This window comes from Haliotis cracherodii, unplaced genomic scaffold (genome assembly GCF_022045235.1).
Source record: "Haliotis cracherodii isolate W230 unplaced genomic scaffold, xgHalCrac1.p SCAF_4, whole genome shotgun sequence".
Taxonomy (NCBI): Eukaryota; Metazoa; Mollusca; class Gastropoda; order Lepetellida; family Haliotidae; genus Haliotis; species Haliotis cracherodii.
The window spans coordinates 51145333-51165666 of NW_027266297.1; the positions used below are offsets into that span (position 1 = coordinate 51145333).

The window sequence follows — 20334 nt, forward strand, 5'->3', positions numbered from 1 at the left end:
TAAGTAAAGCACATGTACACCATGACAAAAAATACAACATTTTGAACACATTGCAATATGATTTTCAAAGCCTTACATGGTGATAGCATAAAAAATGAACAATTCAATTTGCCTTCTGTAGTGAAATCGCATCCGAGGATGTTTGAGTGGGTGAGGCATGGACTGGAAGGAGAGCATAATGTATCTATGACTTGATTGTCATTCTGATGCATCAGACAGTTTGGATATAGGAAGGCAGTGAAGTCATAAACTGGTGATGTGATTGCATGCATGAGGACATGATGAATCTGAGAGAGGAGATATATCTGTGACACTTCGTCAGCAGCCTTCTTCTTGGAGTGGGACAGGGGCCCAGAGCAGAGGTCATCACTGTAGATGTGCTTGTTGATACGTCCAGAGTGCCCTTGAAGATACTATGATACCTGATATGCAGTCGGTTCAGTCACCTTCATATATACTCTTGAAAAAGGTCAGGGAAGTTCCTGAAATATAAATGTTAATGCCAAGTATTAGAAAAAAGATAAGTGTTGGTGACCGACATCCTATGCAGGAATATTTATGTCTGTAAAACCTAACCCAAAAACTCATCCTATAATTTGCATGTGCCTTATGCAGTAACGACACAACTTTTTTAGGGTGTCATTCCTGATTTTGACACTTTCAAGGATGGTTGATTAATCTCTGTGAACCATTATATGTCAGTCTTAGTGATTCTGCTGATCAGTCAGTTGGGATTTACTGGATTTTGTTCAATGATTGTGTATGAACTTGTGTTGCGGCGCCTGCAAAGTGTGGTTTATCTACGGGTTATGGGCATGCTTGAAACTGGCAGAAATCAGTATGCAATGGTATTTTTGCTTGTTTCACAGTCTGTAATTAGCAAACATGGAACAAGTGCCAACAAACCCAAATGTTGACTCTCAACAGTGAGAGGTCAACGTCAAGAGTAAAGGATCAATCGATTCCAAACCAGGCTCCACGAAGTCAAGCTCAAATGACAAATCAACTGACGTCAATGATGTACACAACACCGAAACTTGGGTAATCGTCATTTGGTCAGGTGTCATGTTTTCCCGATTCACTTTGCATTACCTTGATTGGGTGGTCGTGTCTGGCGACATCAAATGGAACATCAAGCCAATGTCAACATGAGACCTTAGGATAGATAGGACTGAGCAAACCCCACTCCATATTGTGCAAGGAAGGGTCACTGGACAGTACTATTAGGACATTACACTGACACCCTTTGTTGTCACGTTTGCAGTGTATGTGGGTCGACGTTTCCTCTTTCAGGATGACAACACTCGTGCTCAATGTGCACTAATTGTCAATGCTCACCTCCAGCAGCACCACATCCATAAAATGCTAATGGCAGCAATGAGCCCAGAACTGTTACGTATTGATGGCTTGAGAGTTACCTCCCTTACTGTACGTACATATGCATTACGTCACTGTGAGCATCGTCTGATGGCGTTCTAGAAGCTGAGAAGTAAATCCAATGACCAACCACTTCTATTTGTCATAACTTGGTAGTGATGAAGTCTAGTAGCATCAAACACTTAACATGGGGTCAGAAGTAAAACTTAGATTGCTATCATAACGTTGAACTGTGTTGAAATTCCCTATTCTGACTGTTTCTGTTCCCTGTCTGACTGACCGCGTGCGTTTCTGATGCATGTCACCTATTTTCGTGATACCAATACGGCGTGGTAAATCTACTGAACTGTGTCATATTTCGTTGTGAAATTTGATATATACTCTGATTGTAAGGGATTTCAACCAGTAATCTAAACTGTTTGTGATATGATCTATGAGAACAACAGTGTTTTCTATCTGAACTGACTGAATACTATTCTGTGTGTAATTGAATCTACGGAAAGCCATTACGCCATATTGCTTGATTACTGTTTTTGACTGATCATGGCAGAAGGTAATCAGGCTGCACCCCAAGTTGTTCACATACCAGTTAACATTCCACTGCCTACTAGATTAGATCTGAAAGGTGATCTGTCTAGAAATTTCAAGAAATTCAAACGAATGTGGGAAAATTATGAGCTTGCTTCTCGCACTAGGACTGATAGTAAGGAATGTCGATCGGCTACCCTATTGACATGTATTGGTCCAGATGTCTTAGACATTGTAGATGGATTAGAATTTGAAAATGAAGCAGATAGACAGAAGGTTGACAAAATCCTGGAAAAACTTGAACATTATTGTATAGGGGAAACAAATGAAACTTGGGAAAGATACAATTTCAACAGAAGGGACCAGGAACAATCCGAATCCATTGATTCTTATGTTGCAGTATTAAGAAATCTTGCAAAGAGTTGCAACTATTACAGGATGGTAATGGGCATCCGCGATAATGCAACAAGAAAGAGATTGTTACAAGCATCAAAACTGTCTTTAAAGGACTGCATAGATATTTGTAGGTCGCATGAAAGTGCGACGAGACGTCGGAAATCACTATCGCAAGCTGAAGATGTTTAGTTTGTAAGTCAAAGGAAACCCAACAAGTCACAGAAACCTAATGCTAAGCAACAGATCAAAACATCTGAACTGCTCAAATGTAAGTTCTGTGGAAAGAGGCATGAGTTTCAAAAGAAAGAATGTCCGGCATGGGGTAAGACTTGTGCAAAATGCAAAAAGAGAAATCACTTTGCTGCTTTGTGTCCTGGAAAGAGCAAAGACAGGGTTCACATGGTGGATAGTGATACTGAAGATAGTGAGTCTGAAGAGTTTGTAATGTCTGTAACTTCTGACTGTGTCAATTCTGTACAAGTTGATGAAATGAACTTGGTCAATCAGAATTACCCCAAAAAGATATTTGCAACATTGGTTGTGAATAGAGAGGAAGTTGAATTTCAACTTGACTGTGGGTCAACTGTTAACATTCTGCCTTCTTCTGTGTATACTCAAGTGTTCAGGGATGACAACTTCAGTAAATTGGACACTAATCTGATTTCCAAACTGCACATGTACAACGGTGCTGAGACAAAACCTCTTGGGAAGATACGTGTGTCACTACAAAACCCCAAGAATGGCCGCAGGTACAGTGTTGAGTTTCTAATTGTGTCTGAGAAGGGTTGCAAACCAATATTAGGGGCACGAGCTGTCCAACAGATGCAACTGATCACTGTGAACTTTGACAATATTCTGTTGATGGAATCACCCGAGGTGAATCTAACTGCTGACTCTTCACTTGAGCCTGGGAAACTCGAAATGACTGATATCAAACAAAATTATCAGGATTTGTTTGATGGTGAGGGAACTCTGGAAGGCTTTCTACACTTGGAGGTTGACAATACTGTAACCCCAGTACAGTTATCATGTCGCAAGATTCCTGTTGCTGTACAATCTCAGCTGAAATCTGAACTGGAAAGACTGACGGAGCAGAAGATTATTACACCTGTTGACATACCAACAGACTGGGTGTCAGCTTTGGTGGTGGTGCAGAAACCGAGGACAAACAAAATCAGGATCTGTATCGACCCGAAACCGTTAAACAAGGCACTTAAGAGAAACCATTATCAGATAATGACTATAGATGATGTGTTGCCTAAGTTGGCCAAGGCCAAATGTTTCTCTTTGGTGGATGGCAAAAATGGGTTCTGGCATGTTCAGTTGGATGAACAGAGCAGTTACCTGACAACGTTTGAAACTCCCTGGGGAAAGTACAGTTGGCTCTGTATGCCATTTGGACTCTCACCAGCTCCTGAAGAGTTCCAACGACGACTGAATGATGCCATATCTGGACTGGATGATTCATGACGATATCTTAGTTTACGGCGTGGGAGAAACTGGTCAGGATGCTGAGGTCGATCACGACAAGAAATTGATCGCCCTTTTTAATTGTTGTCAAGCAAAGGACATCAAACTGAATGAGTCTAAACTGAAGTTGAAACTGCCAAAAGTGCCCTACCTGGGTCATGTACTCACTGCTGATGGACTCCAAATTGATGAGACCAAGGTTGAGGCTATCAAGAAAATGCCTTCACCTACTGACAAACAAGGTGTGCAACGCATTTTGGGGATGGTCAACTATGTGCAAAAGTTTGTACCCAATCTCTCTGAAATCACCGCTCCACTGAGAGATCTGCTGAAAGGTGGAGTGAACTTTCGATGGGACAACACTGTACATGGACAGTGCTTGGAGAAGATTAAGCACATTCTGTCAGAACCTCCTGTTCTGAAATATTTTGATAATGAAGCTGTCACATATCTCCAATGTGATGCTTCACAAAGTGGCCTCGGAGCATGTCTTATGCAAGATGGACAACCAGTGGCATATGCATCCAGATCAATGACAAGCACAGAGCAACATTACGCTCAGATAGAAAAAGGAAATGCTTGCAATAGTCTTTGGACTGGAACGTTTTGACCAGTATGTGTATGGACGCAAGGTGACCATAGAGACAGACCACAAACCTTTAGAGTCCATCTTGAGAAAGAGCCTCCTGAGCGCACCTAAAAGGCTGCAACGCATGATGCTACGGTTGCAGAAGTACGACTTTACAGTGGTGTACAAGAAAGAAAGCCTGATGTTCATGGCTGACACATTAAGTCGTGCGTACTTACCACATGACAGACAATTGATCACTGACGAAGGCCAAGTGTTGATAGACATGAGGAGCCCAACAGCTATTGACATTGAGACAATTCAAATGGTCGAGCATTTATCCATATCTCAACAGAGACTAACTGAACTGAAACAAGCCACAAGTAAAGATACTTGTATGAGCAAGCTGATGCAGCTCATACAGCAAGGCTAGCCACCGTCAAAGGAAGATGTACCACACTCAGTACATGAGTACTTTACCTTTCGGGACGAACTCTCTATGCAGAATGGCGTAGTATTCAAGGGCGAGCGTGTTGTTGTACCTGCAAGTATTCGTGGCAACATCATGGAGAGAATTCACTCAAGCCACATCGGTGTGCAAGGGTGTATACGACGAGCAAAAGAACTTGTCTACTGGCTGAACATGGGACAGGAGATAATAGATCTTGTAAGCAAGTGTGAAACCTGCAACACCCTACAACAAGACCAAAGCAGGGAGCCTTTGATCAGTCATCAAATTCCTACTCGTCCCTGGGAGAAACTGGGATGCGATTTGTTTGAGTTTGATCAGAAAGACTTTTTGATTACTGTGGACTATTATTCCGACTTCTTTGAAGTTGACAGACTCCACAGCAAGAAAGCTCCTGAAATCAACAAGAAGCTCAAGTCACATCTAGCTAGACATGGGATTCCAAATCAGATTATCTCCGATAACGGTCCACCGTTCAACTCTGAGGCTTTTCGTAAGTTCTCAGACAACTATGAATTTGAGCATGTTACGTCGTCACCTCGTTACCCACAATCCAACGGGAAAGTTGAAAGCGCGGTGAAGATTGCTAAGAAGCTGATGACAAAGTCACTACATGCCCAAACTGATCCTTACTTAGCTCTCCTGGACTGGCGAAATGTTCCGACAGAGGGAATAGGATTTTCTCCGGTACAGCGACTCTTTAGCAGGAGAACAAAGACCAAACTCCCAACAGCAAGTACACTTTTACAACCAAAGACCGTTGATGGTGTGTCAGACAAGATAGCTTGTAAACAATCTAAACAAGCTTAGTACTTCAATAGAGGCACCAACGAACTTCCTGCTCTGAAGGAGGGAGATGTGGTAAGAGTCAAGCCTACTAAGTTCGACAAACAGTGGAAGAAAGCTGTTATAGAACAACAGGTGGATGTGAGGTCGTATGAAGTGCGTACAGAAGATGGCAGTAACTTGCACAGAAACAGACGACATTTGAGAAAGTCTCATGAAGCTCATGCTTGTGGATACAGATATGGCTGAAAGGAACCGGTTAGAACCAGATCTGTGTGTGGAAAGAACTCCCGCTGAAACTCCTATGAGGAACTGTAATGACAAGCCTGTAGACCAAACATCAAGCAAAACTACAGAGAGAGTTCAGATTCCTACACAGACAACTAGACAGTCAAGTGAGACAACTGAGAAGAGAACTTCTCGTGGTCGTGTGATCAAACAACCGTCTAGATTCAGAGGTTATCTTACAAATTAAGAACTTTAAAGTAAAGCTGTTTTGCAGTAAAATTGTGTTATTGACTGTAAGCCATTTTGAAAGTACGAAGAACTGTTTAGTTTTGATGTTATCAACTGTGTGCCTTACTAAGGACGGAATCAATTCATAACTGTTATTGTGTTGAAAGTTTGGGAAGTGTTTCAAATATGCTTTCTGTTTTCAGCAACTAAGCTGTTAAGAACAAAGACTTGTTTTACCATTAGTATTGAATTAATGTTTCAAGACTTTAAAGGTTACCCTTAAAAGGAGAGATGTTACGTATTGATGGCTTGAGAGTTACCTCCCTTACTGTACGCATATATGCACACGTCACTGTCAGCGTTGTCTGATGGCGTTCTGGAAGCTGAGAAGTAAATCCAATGACCAACCATTTCTATCTGTTATAACTTGGTAGTTATGAAGTCTGGTAGCATCAAACACTTAACATACGTAGGGAACAATTAACCCTAAATTTCTGGTCCGCGTCTCAATCCAACCCCCTAATTCAAAGCCTAATAAACAAAAATATAAGCCCCAAAAACCAAACCCTAGCTCGAAAACACCCTCTACTTACTCCAATATCCCAAAGAATAACCATTTACTTAAATGAACACCAAATAAACAATCTTAAACAAAACTGTAAAAAATCAAATATCTTCACCCCAAAACTTAAAACACCCAAAACAGACATAACACTAGCTAGCACAATAAATAAACAAACCGACCCAAACATAGCCAAAACCACCACACTAGCATACATACATGAAAATTGGCCAAATTGGTGTCACATTTACACAGACGGATCCTCAGATCCAATCTCCAAACACACAGGTTTAGGAGTCCACATCACACAACCAACTAAAGCCACACAATCCTACCGACTCCCAAACAATCAATCAATATTCACGGCCGAACTAATGGGCATGGCCTCAGCCCTTCATAATCAACAATCTAAAAAACAACAAAAAACCAATACTTACCGACTCGCTCAGTGGACTACAAGCCCTCCAAAATAAAAACACCAAAAACCGCCCTGAACTAATAAATCAGATACTAAAATGTTCAAACGATTTAACTAATGCAGGCAAACAAATAGTATTCATTTGGATTCCCGCCCATGTAGGAATATACGGCAATGAAAACGCCGATAAAGCAGCTAAACTATCCCTTAAAATCCCAGAAATAAGCTTAAACCTACCCATCTCCAAATCAGAAATTAAAAGTGTTAACAAACAAAAAATCACCAAAAAATGGCATAACCTTTATCAAAACTCAAATAGCCAAATCAAAAAGGTTCTCAAATAACCCCTAACCAAACCAAAAATTCTACATCCGTCCAAAAAAATCGACAGAGTAATTACTAAACTCCAAACAGGACACACCAACCTAAATAACCACCTCAAAATAATAAGAAAACACGCAACAGGAACCTGCCCACATTGCAAACAACAAGAAACCCCAGAACACGAACTCATACACTGCACCCACTACCTAACACACCGAACTACACTTCAAACCACCCTAAATCTAAATAAGGCTCTTACTCTAGAAGCAATCCTAAACCCACAAAATAAAATAGAAAAATTCAAAGCCTTAGGCGTATACTTAATCAAAACAGGACTAATAAATCGCCTTTAAAACCCAAATAAACTACCAAAACCAGACCACATAATCAAACTAACAAACTTCCATACTCAGGTCCCCTTAGTTCGTCCCCCAAACCCTCTTGGCATTTTTTCAAAATTTCAAAATTTCCAAAATTCTATATAAGCAACCACTAAAACACCCCTACTGGATTGCCAAACAACTTTTCCCCCTTTTCGGATACACATTAAATGGATTGGCCGGGCCCCTGTGCGAAATACGCTGCAGTCGGAAAGCGCACGTAAAATCTCCAATATAAGTAAGTAAGTAAGTAGTTTGTACATCATTTGCTTGATAATGGTGTTAGAATCTACACCGAAACGTCTCCCAATTGTAATAAAGAAGTTGCTCATCCATAACAATTTTGTCTTAGTTAACAGTAAAACAATGATCAGGCTAGTGTTGCCCTGGTGTATCATCAAAACAGTTTGAAAATATTGATGACAACCAGATCCATCTTTCAACCAATGTGAAAAGCTGACAGCAAGTGACTCTTGTGTCTGTATGTCAGTGAAACTGTATCAATATTATGTTTATGACATATATTTACACATATTACATACTTTATGTAATTAATGTGAAGAACACACCTAGTACATAAACAGTGCACATTTTTCTTATTTATCAAGTTACATTGTGGTCACGTGACTTGATCCAAGATGTCTGACAGTTGAAATGCTTATAGCGAACTACAGACAAACTAAAATTGGAGGTACCTTTGAGTTTGTTTTTACTGTAGTTTACTGCACATGGATTCTGTATTAATTGACAGCTTGTTAGTCCATGACTTTGTTTTTCTTATATTTGATCCAAGCCAATTGAGTGAATAGCTGATTCTGTGTGTTACATTGATTGAATGATTTATGGAATGCATAAATTGCAGACATCCTGGTTATGGAAGGGATAGAGTTATGGTGGAACGTCGCTTTCATCTCCTACAGAGATACGAGACGATTAACTCCGACCTTTTTTCAGAGCCAAGCAGTGTATCTGTGGATGGTGTTCCTCTCAGCCCAAGAAGACTCTTTGATTCCAGGTAACTTGACAAACATTTCTATGTAGTTCTCAATTTGTTTATCTTGCATGATGTTAAGTCTATTTCAGTAGCCATATTGGAAAATATAAACATCCTAACAAACCACTGGACTAATGCAAGGCTTGTCATGATGCAGAAAACCTGTACATTTGACACAATCTAAGTAGAAACTATGCAGTATAATTTCTCATTGTCAGTGGCGGCCAATCAGTGTGTGAGTGAGTTTGGTTCAACACTGCTTTGGACAGTATTCAACTTATATCACAATGTGTCAGCTTTATGTGGGAGGAAAGCCTGAAGTGATGCAGGTCTCAGACATTGAAACCCACAAGTACGGGTATGGTACTACCAGTTTATTCTGCGCAGTGCTTTGGTTGTCAGCTTCACTGACACTCATGAATCATAGAATTGAATCGTGCATGAACAAAAGGTGACACATCACAGTCAGAAATTCTCTCATGTATGATTTAAAAACAGCCAGAACCATTGACATACCGGTCCTTTCAAACATATGATTATTTTGATCTGTTTGCATTTCTTTGAACTGGAAACATCATCTGGTCAGAAAACACTGACAGCCACCATTGATCATGACCCAGTTTTCTTAAATGTTTGTTTGTTGTATAACGCCGCACTCAGCTTTAAATGGTTTGAATCCAATTATCATTATTGCCACCACGTCAGACGCATTGAAATACATATTTATGGCCATCACACATCCATTTGTGTTAAGTGGCTGTTTTAGTTGCCATTTTAAACTGTTCAACTAGTGAGTGAGTGAGTGAGTTTGGTTTTACGCCACTTTTAGCAATATTTTAGCAATATCACGGCGGGGGACACCAGAAATGGGCTTCACACATTGTACCCATGTTGGGATTCGAACCCGGGTCTTCGGCGTGACGAGCGAACGCTTTAACCACAAGGCTACCCAACCGCCCCCTGTTCAACTACATATGTAGGTGAGGTAGAGTGCTATACTTCATTTGGCATAATTGATCTCATCATCTGCCAATGTTGAGGCCTACCAAACTGTATGCCTGTGCTTATAACAACAACACAAGATGAGAGTAGATTATATGGCCGAGGGTGTGCAAGTGCTAATGGGCTACTAATCTGCTAGTAGAGTACACGAAAAAGCTACCGTTGACATGGCAACCAGCATTGCTAATGGTGATTAGCAGCTACCACTGCTGGCCTAGGGCAGCTACTGCTGCCCAGACCTGGTAGCATATTTTAATTAAAAGAAATGCTATTGTTGCTTGGCAACTACCATGCTGCCAAAAGCAGCTACCGCTACCCCTCCCCAGATAGCATAGCTGGCAACTACCATTGCCGGCCCAAGTAACTACCACTGCCTGGCCCAATTTGTAAAACCATTGTGGTGGCTACCGCTGACATGACAACTACTACCACTGGTCCAATATACATGGCAATTGGTTGGCGGATGTAACATATTTCACGATTCCACGGCTGAAAAGTGGGGAAGGTAACCCCGGAAAGGTTCCTGCTGAAAAGCATTTAGCCTTAAAAGCGAGTATTAATTTGGAAGCAAGTTAATTTGTTACTAGCAGGGTAGCCCACATGAACCATGCCACAAAACACACCAAAGTCCTACCCAACACCCAAGGCCACGTGATACGCAGAGATAGCATTCTTGCCCAGCTAGCATAGATGAGAAAGAAAGACTGACCTTTGGGGATACCATCCTCCAATTAGTGTAACACAATTGCCAGGGCACGCAATAAATTGTCTGTTTCACTGAGGTGGAGGTTTTTCCCAGGCGTACCATGTCCTGTCTGATGCCAGAATCTGGGGATGTGGCACTATTGTTCCGCCAAGCTCTTTCACACAGTTGTCATGCCTACAGTTAATATGCTTCCACATCCCCCCGATCCATGCCATTAGCGTCTGGGCAGCATTGTGGACATGATGTTGGGAATTTGGAGTCGTATCCGGAGGATTGAGGCCACCATGTTGGCTGCACAGGTCATGGGAGCTCAGGTAAATGATGAGGGCTCTGGTGTTGCGTGATGTCACCTTGACCTGTGCATCTAAAATGGTGTCCATCTCTGTCCACCTCATGCCAGCCATAGCATCCTCTGTTGGTCTGGACTGGTGCCCTCAGAAGCAAGTGCTTCCATGCCGTGGTCATGTAGCTGGAGCCCACCGTCCAACTGTAAGTGATAAGAAGTGTAGTAAATACAATTTATAATTTAATTAATTGTGTAGCATTAAATTTGTTGGTAAGTGTATGTAAGCATTGAAACAATCAGACCTCCACCTGCCATATTGCTGTATGAGGTGTTCGGGCACCCTGTTCATGGCAGGTGATGTGGAGTGAGTGAGAGTGAGAAGAATAGCAAGCAGTATTTATATTGCTGTGTGCTAAAGCCTGTTTAAGGAGTGCCTGGAATTGGCATGTTGTGGGCCAGCGGGTCATGCCTCAAGTTAGTGTTTGGCAGCAACTACAGGACACAGCAGATTACCTGGTATGAGTGACATTGTAACTGTTGCCCTTGTATTGTACTGATCAGTCTTTGAGTGTGGGAGATGGATTGACAGCTATTGGGGGTTGCCAGAGAAACTTAGATTGTGGATGGAGCAACCTGGTTTGGAGGGTCCAGTTTGGACCAGCTAACTTACCCAAAAGAAACCCAAGAAGGCTGTGCAGTAGACTGCCTTGAACAGTCTGGTTTAATATGCCGACGTGACAGATTGTTGGTTACTACCCGTAGCAGATCTGCCGTGATGGGTTTTTTGCTGTCTGGTCGGCCAGCCAATTTGTGTAAGCCTGTTAATAGCTTGCCCACCAGGAAATGGTTTGTGCAACTGGTGAGCCTGCGGAATGTTTGCTGTGAAGACAGCACTGCAATGTAGGTCTTGACTGTGTTAGGGGAGTGGTGAGTGACTGACAGACAAGCAATGAAGTTTACAACCTGATCTAGCGGGACTGGCCACACCTTTTTTAGCTGATGTGTGGACCTGAACTGGTGTAAGGCATTGATGCATGTTTGGTAAGTGGACCATGTGTTCGCAGACAGAGATTGTTGTAGCAGTCTACTAGCTTCTAGCCTCAGATCAGCCATATGTTGCATGGGATAGGAGTGGGGTTCTGGTCCATTTATGTTGCTGCAGCCTGGAAGCGTTTAAGCTGAAACCTCGAGAGAGCATCGGCAATAGTGTTAGCAGTGGAACAGACATACTTTGCCTTAAACAGAATATTTTACCGGAGGCACTGCATGATTAGGTGACGGAGTAAGCTCATCACTCTGGAGGCTTTGATAGACTATGTTTTGATTATTGCGACCACAGCTTGGTCCAGGGTACGGTTCATTCTCAGGACGACGACCCCCTGTGTCGTATGAAAACAAACTAGCAAAAAGTGAGGTCGTCGTCCTGTGTATATTTTAATCTGCCAATCTAGTTAAACAATGGGGAGCGAGTGTTATTTTAACAACTCGAGCAAGTAAAAACGTGGAAATGGATTTGAAATGAACGAAAGAAACACAATAAGGGTGTCTTCTGCTGTTCAGCTCCTAGAAATCTTATCAGCTCAAAGATGTTGGGATTGGCTTTGCCGATGACTTTCTTTAAGCGTCCATTCCATCCCTCCAGGTGGTTATTGCCATAAGAAATGCAATATTTTAATACGTATTATACGTAATTACATTTGCATAAATACATATATCTCATACAGTAATTTAGTCTTTTTCACCTACAGTATCAATATTGATATTCTTATGAGGCCGTACCTTAAAGTCCTGATTCACTGGTTCATGGTTATGAGGACTTGACTCTTTCGTCATGATGTCACTGACTGTCGATACTGTGGAACGACAGTCTTTGTTGGTGCACTTCCAAGAGATCCAGTCATTCCTCTTCCTTTTTCCAACTCGGTAGGTGTAGCCACCAGTACAAAGGTATCTACTGCCACGTGCAGTTAGAAGAATTTGTATTGTAACTGCGCGTTTGCCATATCGAGAATGATGACAGACTTACTTACTTACTTACTTTGGAGATTTACTGATGCGTATTTTGATTTGGTAGATTATAGTGTTTTTAGATGCCTTTTATTAGTTCCGTTTTGATTAAGAATACGCCTAAGGCCTTGAAGTTTTCTAGTTTATTTTGTGGATTTAGTATTGCTTCTAGAGTGAGAGCCTTGTTTAAATTGAGGGTGGTTTGTAATGCGGTTCGATGTGTTAGGTAATGTGTGCAGTTGATGAGTGCGTGTTCTGGGGTTTCTAGTTGTTTGCAGTGTGGGCAGTTACCTGTAGTGTGTTTTTTTATTTTTTTTAGGTTGTTATTTAGGTTGGTGTGTCCTGTTTGGAGTTTAGTGATTACTCTGTCGATTTTTTTTGATGGATGGAGAATTTTTGGTTTGGTTAGTGGTTTGCTGAGTACTTTTTTGATTTGGCTATTTGAGTTTAGATATAGGTTATACCATGTTTCAGAGATTTATAACAGAGTAACTGTTGAGTCAATCAGTTGAGTAAATGGTACTCACTAGATTATCAAAATCAGAGTTCACCAATTCAGTGAACACATTTCAGTTTTCGTGTACATATTTCAGTTTTTGACACTAACCAAGGAGTTAATCCCCTCCTAAAACAACACCACACGTGGAAAAATTTGAGGGGTCGTCGTCCTGAGAATACCCCCAGGGTACAATTTCATTCTGTTTTACCACCTGCACCAGGTGCAACCAAGTAAATTAATCAGGTTTCACCACTTAAATATTGGCTGCACCAGTTCATCATATATTGAAATACTGTTTTTCAGGTATTTTTAAAATTTAATAAACTCAAAAAGAATTTTTTATATTTTTTTTACCTTGCTCCAGTATTCTTTTTTGGGTAAATCTGCATATGGCTTTACCAAATCATGATAAACAATGAACAACCTCAAAAAGAAGTTTCAAAGTGTCTGTTGTGATTGTAACCTCATGAGTGACTGTTCTAGTGGTAATTTTGAAGAATTAGTTCTGCAAGTTCACTTCATTCAAACCACCTGTGTGTTTCACTAATTTCATGAACTTTTATTTTCTGGATTCGAAAAGATTTGCAGCCAGTTCTAAAAGAATTCAGTTTTCTGCTTTTATCAATCATAACTGCTGCTGTGCACTTGTGGTGGAAAGTGTTACCGGCACTGGGTGCAGCGTGGCAATATAAGTTACCTGCACTAGCAATGTTTTACCTTCACTGGTGCAGCTTGGATATAGTGAAATCGATTTCTCTGTTGGTTGTCACAGTAGAAGAGGACCTTTTGGTTTGCCATATGCTTGTCCCAAAGCTGGATGGCCAGTGTGATGGGGAACAGCTCCAGTTCCATCCATCCATTGTAGTTCCATCCATAACCCTATGGTTTGGCCATCTGCCGCTAAACCATTTGCCCTGCATGTAGACCCCAAAGCCAGCCCCACCCACTGTATCTGTAAACAGATGAAGAAATCACTGTCTACCCACAGTTGATCCTGAAACCCTAAAACCCCATTATAACCGGTCAGAAATGTTAACCACATTTGTATGTCTTCCTTGACCAAGTTGGTAATCCTGATGTAGTGAAATGGTTGCTTAGACTATGACTGAATGCCCATGCCATTGGTATAACGGTTCACATAAAGTTAAGCTTGCCTATGAGGGACTGAAGGGACCTTTTTGTGACCTTTATGTTACCTGTTGACTGTAAGGATGTCTTGGATTTCCGCTGCCACCCCTGTGATCTTGGACTCTGGGATTCTGATCTGCATTTCATTGGTGTCAATTTCCAGCCCTGAGAATGTCGGTTGTGTAGTGTGACCCCAAACTGTTCCAGTGTATGTATGCATCCAGGCGTTTTATATTTTTCGGACATCGGACCCGCCGACTCTAATTTTTGAGAAAATGTAAAAATAATTATATCAGATTTCCATTTTGAATGGTAAGCATTTCCCACCTTCAAATCTTATGTCTAGTAGCTTGAAATCAGATGGATGGACTGTTATAATTCTAAAGCCGACTTAATGTTGAATTTTGCTGGTAATCCTCCCTTTCCCAGTTGTTGAACAATTTGAATAGCTTCATCAAATCAAAGCCTGAATAGGCTTACATAACCAGCCTGTAGGGTCAGGAACTGAACTACAGCATGGATTCAAGATATGTGGTGGTTTATGTTCACGCCAGCTCCAGATGTTGCTGATAATTGGAGTTTTGCTACTCTTGAGTGGAAATGTTGAGCGAAATCTGGGGACCCGACACACACGACAGAGTCGACTATCTCTCCCCACGTCAGGAGTCCAGGTTGACAGAGACACACAACAGGACACGCAGCATGAAGATGAAGACGCTCTACAAGTTGGTGTAATGCTGCACAATATACAGAGAGACCTGAGGTCTTTGCACAGTAAGTTTGACAACTTTGAAAAAACTCTAAACGCACTGAAATCGGAACAGGATAACATGTGGTCAGTTGTCGATAAACTTGAAGAAGAAAATGACATGCTAATGAACAGACTCGAACAACTAGAATCCCAATCACGTAGGAAAAACTTAGTCCTCTTTGGAATAGAGGACGACGGTAGAAGGGAAAGCTGGAATGAAATTGAGAAGAAAGTGAGAACTTTTATGGAAAATGAGCTGAAAATGCCTGAAGAATTGGTGGCGGAGATACATATTGACAGAGCACATAGATTACCTACTAAGCGGACTCCATGTCTGATTATCGTAGAGTTCTCCTTTTACAAAGAAAAAGAAAAGGAGTATGAGTCATCCAGAAAAACACTGCAGCGACATGGAAAGTTCCGTGTCTCTCCAGATTACACACAGTGTGAGAGATGTGAGGAGTATATGTATGGAAGTCTATCAACCAGTTGTTCACCCGACTACACAGTGAATGGACAGATTATGTTTTCTTCCTTACAACCGTACTGCCCAGGCCTCCCATTATACTGGGGTTTGTATATGTGACTGATGCAACAACGGTAGCAGCTAATATGCAAGACTAGGATAGAACTCTTAGTGACAAATCCCGACAAGGGTACAATGTGTGAAGCCCATTTCTGGTGTCCACCGTCGTGATATTGCTGGAATAATGCTAAAAGCAGCGTAAAACCGTACTCACTCACTCACTCATTCTTAATGACAAAACTGTATACACTGTGTAATGAATATCCAGGTACTGTAGTAACTATTTTTGGTGTTATGAATGCTTGTATAGGAGCAGAACAAGGTTTCCTAGAAGATGACTCTCTGTCGATTATCTCCCAGTTGATAAGTTAAACTATAAATATGGTGACTTTGCTATTCCCAGAAAGTCCAAAGGCAGTATTATTAATACCTAAGGTAAACAGTTACTCGATCTGTGTGTAAACATGAACATGCATGTACTAAATGGTATATCAGGATAAGACGTAGAGGGGGATTGTATGTTTATTGGCCATCAAGGTAATAGTATTGTAGATTATTGTATTGTCTCCTCTTCTGTGTATGAATGCTTTAAAAACTTTAAGATAGTAACTAGAACAGAATCTGATCATCTTCCCTTAGCCTCATCACATGATTTATTACGTGAACAAGTACACCCCACGGGCGCTTGTGCTGCATGCACATCTCGTAACATAGATAGATTTAGGTGCAACCAAGCACGTGGGGGTGAGTTTGTGAACTTTATGAATAGTTGCATTGATCATTTTTCAACATTATTTGATAATAGATTAAACACAAATTTAGACTCTGCTGTGGAGATGTTACAAGACCTATTTAAAAATAGCTTTATATCCTTTATGGGGCACCATGAAGCACGACGTCATGTAAACAAATTACACCAACACCAGCCACAGTGGTATGAACTGTTTAGGGGTAGACTGAACGTGAGACACTGAAATGTACCAAATATGACCTTCTAGACAGGTTCACGAATGATAGTGAACATTGCACTAAGTATTTAAATGCCAAAAAAATGTTTTAAAGAAACCTGTTAAAGAAAAAAGGTTGATTGTGACATGTCTGTCTCTGAAGAAGTTGTAAGAGCTGTAAATAGTAAAGATTGTAAATTATTTTGGAAAACAATTAAGAAATATTGCTATAGACGTCAGTTGGGATCTTCATCCATCACTACTGATGATTTGTGTGTCTACTTCAGAGAACTTTTAAATCCGCAAGTAAAACCAAATCACTCATTTGATAAAGATGTCGCAGATTTTCAAGAAAATCATTCTGCCAAAGACTGTGGTGACTGGTCAGTGGGAAAATATCAGACCGTGAAATAATAGATGCCTTACAGCGTTTGAAAACTGGAAAATCACAGGGACATGACAGGATCCCAACAGACACTGTGAAGGAAACCTGTTCTCTGTTATTACCCTTCAATAAGCATTTCTTGTAACCATATTCTTGAGACATGGTAAGATAAGTACACTACTAAGAAGTATATATGGAAATGTAAAAGCAGCTGTAAGATGTAGTAAAAACACTATGACTGATGTATTCAATACAAGTGCAGGTGTAAGACAGGGATGTATACTATCACCACTCCTCTTTATCTTGTACATTGATGCACTTGAGAACGATATCTCGACCACTGACTGTGGTGGAATTTTTGTAGACGAAGTTGTACAGGCATCATCAATTTTATTATTTGTGGATGATGTTGCAATATTTGCAGATAGTATTCTAAATTTACAGTGAGTGAGTTAGTTAATATCTAAAGTCACATCGGCAATATTTCAGCCATATAGTGACTGTATCAAATCATACAATACAACAATTTAGAAGAAAAACCTGTCGACAAAGGACAGTAAAAGAACTAGATTATCACAGATGTAGGTCTAAAACCAGTAAATGACCATAAAACTTGACCTACATAACAATACAATGTAAAATTGGGCTATATATCACCAGTCACTGAAGGTATAACACCATACTAGGGACCATGGGGACATACAGTACCTTTGCTACCTGCATGGACCCCAGCAGGATTTACACCATCCCTTTTAGTTACTGGTGATTATGGTGAAGTTTAGCCAAAGATTAAAACAAACAAATATTCTACGATTAAAAACCTGGTATACATAAAACTCTTTGAATGAAGTGGGCTTACATAACCTCTTAGGGGGACAATTTTATGCTGCTTCAACCCCCATCAAGAGTACAACCACTAATAATCTCAGTTCATAATCATATACCACCAATTTAATAAAATATGTAACTTTCTACATCAAACTTATCAATTAATTCAATTTCTTTTAAAAATCCAAAAATTAAATGAGAGCTTATGTTAAAAAGATCCTTGAGTGATGAAACTTTGAAATATTGATCCCTTGTGATGGAAAATCAATACACTCAAGCAGGACATGCTTGACCGTGATTCATTCATTACAAGGGATACAGAATAGAGGATCATCACCTTTTAATAAATATTCATGTGTATATCTTGAATGGCCAATACGACATCGTCATAAAATGACCTCTTGAATTCTGGAATGACAACCCAAGTAGGTGAAGCCAATAGTTGGTTTTATTTCATGTAATTTGTTAATATCTGCTTGAGTATCCCACTTCTTTTGCATCAGATTGTTGATGTAACATCTAATTATAGGTTTATAATCACTGTATTGGATAAGAAGTGCTGTCACAGATTTGTTGTGTGCTGCTTTTGCAGCAGCATCGGCTATTGTGTTACCAATGATTCCAACGTGCCAGGGTAACCAACAAAAGATGATGTCGTACTGGCCAGTCACAAGATCGTTATATAATTCTATAATTTTGCGTCACAGTGGATATTCAGATGAAATATTCTTAATGCCCTGAAGATAGGAAAGGGAATCAGGAATCAGGAAAGGGAATCAGAAAATATGATGAACTGCTTATGTTTTGACTGAGTATTAATATATACTGAACCAAATTAAAAGCTTCACAATACTAAAATTTATTCTGTATTTGAACAGTAATGGCCACGTATTGTCTCCAGATAACACCCGTTTTTGTGCAGGTGAATCGATCAAAATCATGTGCACAGCACTATACTGACAAAAGTGTTTTTTCACGTGCAACTGGTCACGTTGCCATAACACCGCACATGTTTTCAGCCATACTTGTTAGCAGTCATTATCAAAAAAAGAAAAACACAAGAAAACAAAAGTCTTTACATGCCATTTGTCATGTCGCGCCTTTCAAATGTGCAACGTGAACGTGCCATCGGCATGTTGCAGACGGGAACGTCCGTAGCTGAAGTCGCAAGGACGATGGGTTGTAGTCGACGGACTGTTTATGATTTACAGACATGTCTACAGCGAACGGGTACCACCACTGATTGCTCTAGGCCAGGTCGACCACATGTGATGTCACATGCAGAGGATCGTCAGATTGTCTTACGTCACCTCAGTAACCGATTTTTGACGGCTACATCAACCAGAAATGAACTGTTTAGGGGTAGACTGAGTGTGCAAACTGTTCGAAACCGTCTGAGAACTGCTCACCTTCAAGCACGACGGCCATACTGCAGGCCGATTCTGACTCAATTACACAGACGTCAACGTCAATTGTGGGCACAGCGACACTTACGATGGACTCAGAGGAATTGGAATCAAGTCGTCTTCAGTGATGAATCCTGATTTAATCTTCAATTTGCTGATGCTAGGGCAAGGGTGTGGAGGCGCCGTCATGAACGTTACGCCTAGTGTTGTGTACAGGAAGTTGACAGATTTCAAGGCGGAAGTGTCATGGTGTGCTTTCTGTGGCAATGCACGTTCCAGGCTTCTTGTCATCCGTGGCAACCTCAACGCTGCTGCTTACTGCGAACAGGTACTGGCACCAGAACTTCTGCCTTTTATGGCAGCACATGGACCCAGTTTGATCTTCCAACACGACAATGCCAGACACCACACAGCAATTTTGACAAGGAATTTTCTTCAGAATGCGGGAATCAACATCATGGACTGGCCGTCAAGGTCTCCCGACCTCAATCCCATTGAACACGTCTGGGATGCTCTTGGCAGAAGTCTGTGCACTCTCCAGAACCAACCACAGAATTTGCAAGATCTTGGCACCATTTTGCAGCAACAATGGCGTCGTCTTCCCAATCATGTGTTCACAAGCATCACAAGCATCACAAGGTCCATGCGGAGGCGTTGTGTGGCAGTTGTCAACGCACACGGTGGCCATACACGCTACTGAACTTGTGTGCCATCAGATTCTCGTGCTTGGAACTTATGATTTAAACTGTTGATGTTATTACCGAATACCGTAGGTGCTTGGAACAAATTATGGTTACTACCGTTAATTAGAATCCTTCTTTGGACATTAATGATTAAAAATTACCTTCTCTTATACATTTGTCCAATGTGTATCATATATGGGATTACTTTTAGAAATGTGAAGTTTTTAATTTGTATATTTGATGTGTTGATTTTGCCTGTGATTTTGCTGTAAAATTGAACTGTCATTTGGTAATCTGGATGATATGGTTCTGGATCCAATGACAGTGGTGCTAGCTACTGTGTCACCATCTTTGGATCCATCGATAAATATAGACCTGGAAGTGTTGAAAGTGCTACTTAATTGGAGATAACATCCTTCTACTGGTGTAAAACAAGTGCCAGGGCATGCAGT

The 20334-nt window shown here is 40.8% G+C and overlaps 1 protein-coding gene across 2 annotated transcripts in view; it reads left to right on the forward strand.

Annotated features, from left to right (window-relative positions):
* The window catches only part of LOC139479012 (serine-rich adhesin for platelets-like), a 134725-nt gene that overhangs the window by 48772 nt on the left and 65619 nt on the right, over positions 1-20334 (forward strand). For both annotated transcript variants that reach the window (XM_071261742.1, XM_071261743.1), the window contains exon 3: positions 8597-8749. In XM_071261742.1, coding sequence (XP_071117843.1) covers positions 8597-8749 — 153 coding nt within the window. The remainder of the gene's footprint in view (positions 1-8596; positions 8750-20334) is intronic.